Source organism: Artemia franciscana, unplaced genomic scaffold (assembly GCF_032884065.1).
Source record: "Artemia franciscana unplaced genomic scaffold, ASM3288406v1 Scaffold_4510, whole genome shotgun sequence".
Lineage (NCBI taxonomy): Eukaryota > Metazoa > Arthropoda > Branchiopoda > Anostraca > Artemiidae > Artemia > Artemia franciscana.
In genome coordinates, this window is record NW_027064984.1 from 4,181 (window position 1) to 7,778 (window position 3,598).

At 35.8% G+C, this 3,598-nt stretch overlaps 1 protein-coding gene across 1 annotated transcript; it reads right to left on the reverse strand.

Annotated features, from left to right (window-relative positions):
* Window positions 1–2,013: 2,013 nt before the first annotated feature.
* On the reverse strand, window positions 2,014–3,396 carry LOC136043326 (uncharacterized; the record flags this gene model as incomplete). Its single annotated transcript, XM_065728253.1, has 1 exon — window positions 2,014–3,396. A coding segment is annotated over exon 1 (1,383 nt), but the record flags the coding sequence as incomplete, so codon positions are not given.
* Window positions 3,397–3,598: the final 202 nt, after the last annotated feature.

A 3,598-nucleotide genomic window follows, 5' to 3' on the forward strand; every position in this document is an offset into this window, starting at 1 on the left:
GGACACAGGGAATATAAATGACGACCGGGACACAGGGACACAACTACAACGGGGACGCCGGGGGCACAGGGGGATATATAAGTAACGACGGCGACACGGGGAATCGTCGATTAGCAATCACCATCAACAAAGCTCAAGGGCAATCATTAGAATCATGAGGTATAGATCTGAATACGGATTGTTTTCCCATGGACTATTATATTTTGCATGTTCAAGAGTCGATAAACCTGACAATCTATTTATATGCACAGACAATGGGACAGCGAAGAATGTTGTATATTCGCAAGTTTTACGTAGTTAAAACATATATATATATATATATCTATCTATATTCACAGGTGGGACATAGGGACACAACTACAATGGCGCGTAACTAATATGGCGCGTAACGACTTACGCGCGCTGGGGGGCTTGGGGGGCGCGAAGCACCCCCACCAACTAGGTGTTGGGGTGGCGCGAAGCGCCACCCCAACAGCTAGTATTAAATAAACTGTGCGTATAATAATTCTTACATTTTTTCCATCTAAGCTCTTAAACAGCAAAGAAGTAAAAATATTTGCAAAATGAAAAGTAATTGTATGCTATTCTTTTTGGTTGAAGGTATTTTCATCAATATCTATATGTCTGTTTACTCCTGATCATCCCTCAGCAAATATTTCTAAATTTTCTTACCAGAAAACGATCTCTATTATTACAGAGAATGCTCCTACAAAACGACCTTGTAACTATAACATCCGATTTCGCCCAGAAAAGATATGCCTAATACTCTCTTTTATGTTCAGATAAACAATGAAAACCACAAGATGCAAGAAGACATTGATTGCTGTATGCTGACTTTGATGAGGTTCATCCGCATCAGTACTGGCAGATATCTAAAACTAAAGGATAAAATATGCTTAGATAATGAGCTCAAAATCAGCATACTAATTTATAGAAAAAAGCTGTCTAGCAATGCAGAGTGAAAATCCATCATTAACAGTAGAATTCTGCCCAGTCAGAAACTAGTTAACTATAATAATAATAATAATTTATTTTTAACCCACATCATAACAAGTTATGGCACTTGTGGAGTAACAAAAAGAAAAAAAAATGAGATACACTACAAGTAAATACACTACAAATAGAAAAAACATTATGCTACAATGAGATTAACCGAACAGACGGACCAAAGGATGATGAGGCGATAAACGATAAAAAGCTGATTCCGACAACCTTCCTCACATGAGGGCCAATTTTGCACTTATATCAGGGACATCAAACTTACGAATTATCTTCCTATTGCTATACCAAGGGGGGAGATAAAGTAAAAATGTACAATATCTGAAATAAAAAATCCGAATCTGATTAATATCTTTTTTCTTTAGAAGGGATAAAGACCAGAAAGGTAAAGGACAGAATGATCACAAAATGTAGCATATAGTCTACCGAGTGCACGTCTATTATACTTCCCTCGATTAGCAACTATCTTAGAATAGCCCGTTTGAATTTTCTTTTGAACATCACGAACAGTGCACTGCCGTAGGCAAGAAATTGAATTCGTAACAGTAATACCCAACCACCGAAAGGTGGAAACAAAGGGTATTGAAAAACCGCGACAAGCTAAGGGAGCATTAGAGGAAGTCGGACCATTAAAAACTAGAAATTCACATTTCTCAACATTAAGAGAAAGACCAATATTAGAAAATAGACGTGAAACTTTTGAGACCATAAACGAGAGACTTTGCTTATTTTTACACAAAAGTAAAAGGTCATCTGCATAAGCAAGATAAGAAACATCTGAGAGTCCAATAAAATAATTTGATCTAATTTCATCTAAAATACCAGAAATGCACATTTTGAATATACTAGGTGATAAAACCCCTCCTGCTTGACACCTCGACATAAACGGACAAACGGAGATCCAGACTTATTAATTCAGAGAAAAGAATTCTCATACCAAAAGCGAAGAAGAAAAATGACTGAAAGATTTACACCATTATTAAAAAGGGAAAAAAAAGCTTGACTGTGAACTACATTGTCAAAAGCTTTAGAAAGGTCCAAAGTACACATATAAAGTGGCGACCCCTCAGCCATGCTATTCTTAAGGGCGGAAGAAAGAACACGGTGTGCATGTTGACAACCAATACCAGCTTGAAACCCGAATTGATTTGATCCGAAATTTATATTTTCATTTAAATGAGGAATTAAAATATATTCAAGGATTTTACTCAAGTTACACGTAGTGGTTATAGGGCGATAAGATGAACATTGAGAAGGGAGTTTTCCCCGCTTTAGAATTGAGGTGACATTTCCACAAAGAAAGCTATCCGGAACCAGAGAAGATGTTAAACACATTTGGAACAACAACTGCAAATGAAATAAAAGAACAACACACTTTGGATTTATATTATTTACACTAATACCATCAATATCAATGGATGAAGATTTCAGTTGCTTAATTTCATTTTCAACAGCAGTTATTGATACTGGAATAATATGGCCCTGATGAAGCGAAGGCGGTAGAATTTTAGAAAGTAACCGAGAATAATGTGACTGCACAAAAAAATTAATTTTGGAAAAAATTCCCGAATAGTAAACATACCAAGTTGAACTAGAAATCGAATCACTATTATAAAGATCACTTTTATCCAGCTTCTCAGAATTGATCAATTTAGACCAATCCTTTTTAGAGGCTGGAAATTCCATACCATTATAACGAATAGATTTAAGGTACTTTTTATAATCATTCTTTGTTTTCTGCTTTATATCCGCAACAGACCCCGTTATAGGTCTACCACAATCAACCCAAATTCGAAGCCAAAGTTTTGCCTTATTTTTTAAATTCTTTAATTCTGGATCGGCAGCCCATATAGATTTCCGCGTTTTTATACGAATACGTTCCTGGGGAACCGCAATTTTTTCAGCTTCTTTCATACATCTAATTATATCATCATAATATCTATCAAGATCACGCTTACTACCCTTTACTTGCAATTGGAGTAGATGATAAGGCACACGAATACAATTAAGCAATGTAGATAAAGACAATATATATAAAGCAATATCGGCTCTTTTCCAATTACTACATTTAAACCATTTAGAATTCCCAATAGGGGCAACATTGCAAAGGTTACGTTTCAGTTCAGTAGTAAATGAAAGCGATAGATGGTCAATGTCATCAGACTCAATATCAACATGAATAATCGAGCATTTTAGCTGTGATGAACTGATTATAGGATCAATATTAGGAACACTACCAGATTGATGGATATAGGAGTATGATAAATCTTTCTTCAGAATCACGTAAGGGGGCATGCACTCCAATATTTCTCGGGATCGATAACTTTGTTCATCCAAATCCGTGTTAAAGTCACCAAGAACTACAAAATCAAGTTTATTTTCCTTGACACGATTCATCACGGACTTTAAAGACTTGCATGTAATAGCAAATTTATTTATTGACTCCACTGTATTATTTTTATATGGAAGATAAACATTAGCAAACACAGTACTATTTACTCTAACAGCAAGAATGTGCTTATCCGAATAAAAAAGGGATGGGTTCGAAAGATCAATACTTTTTTTTTAAATACAGGCCAGGCCTCCAGAAGGGCGGCCA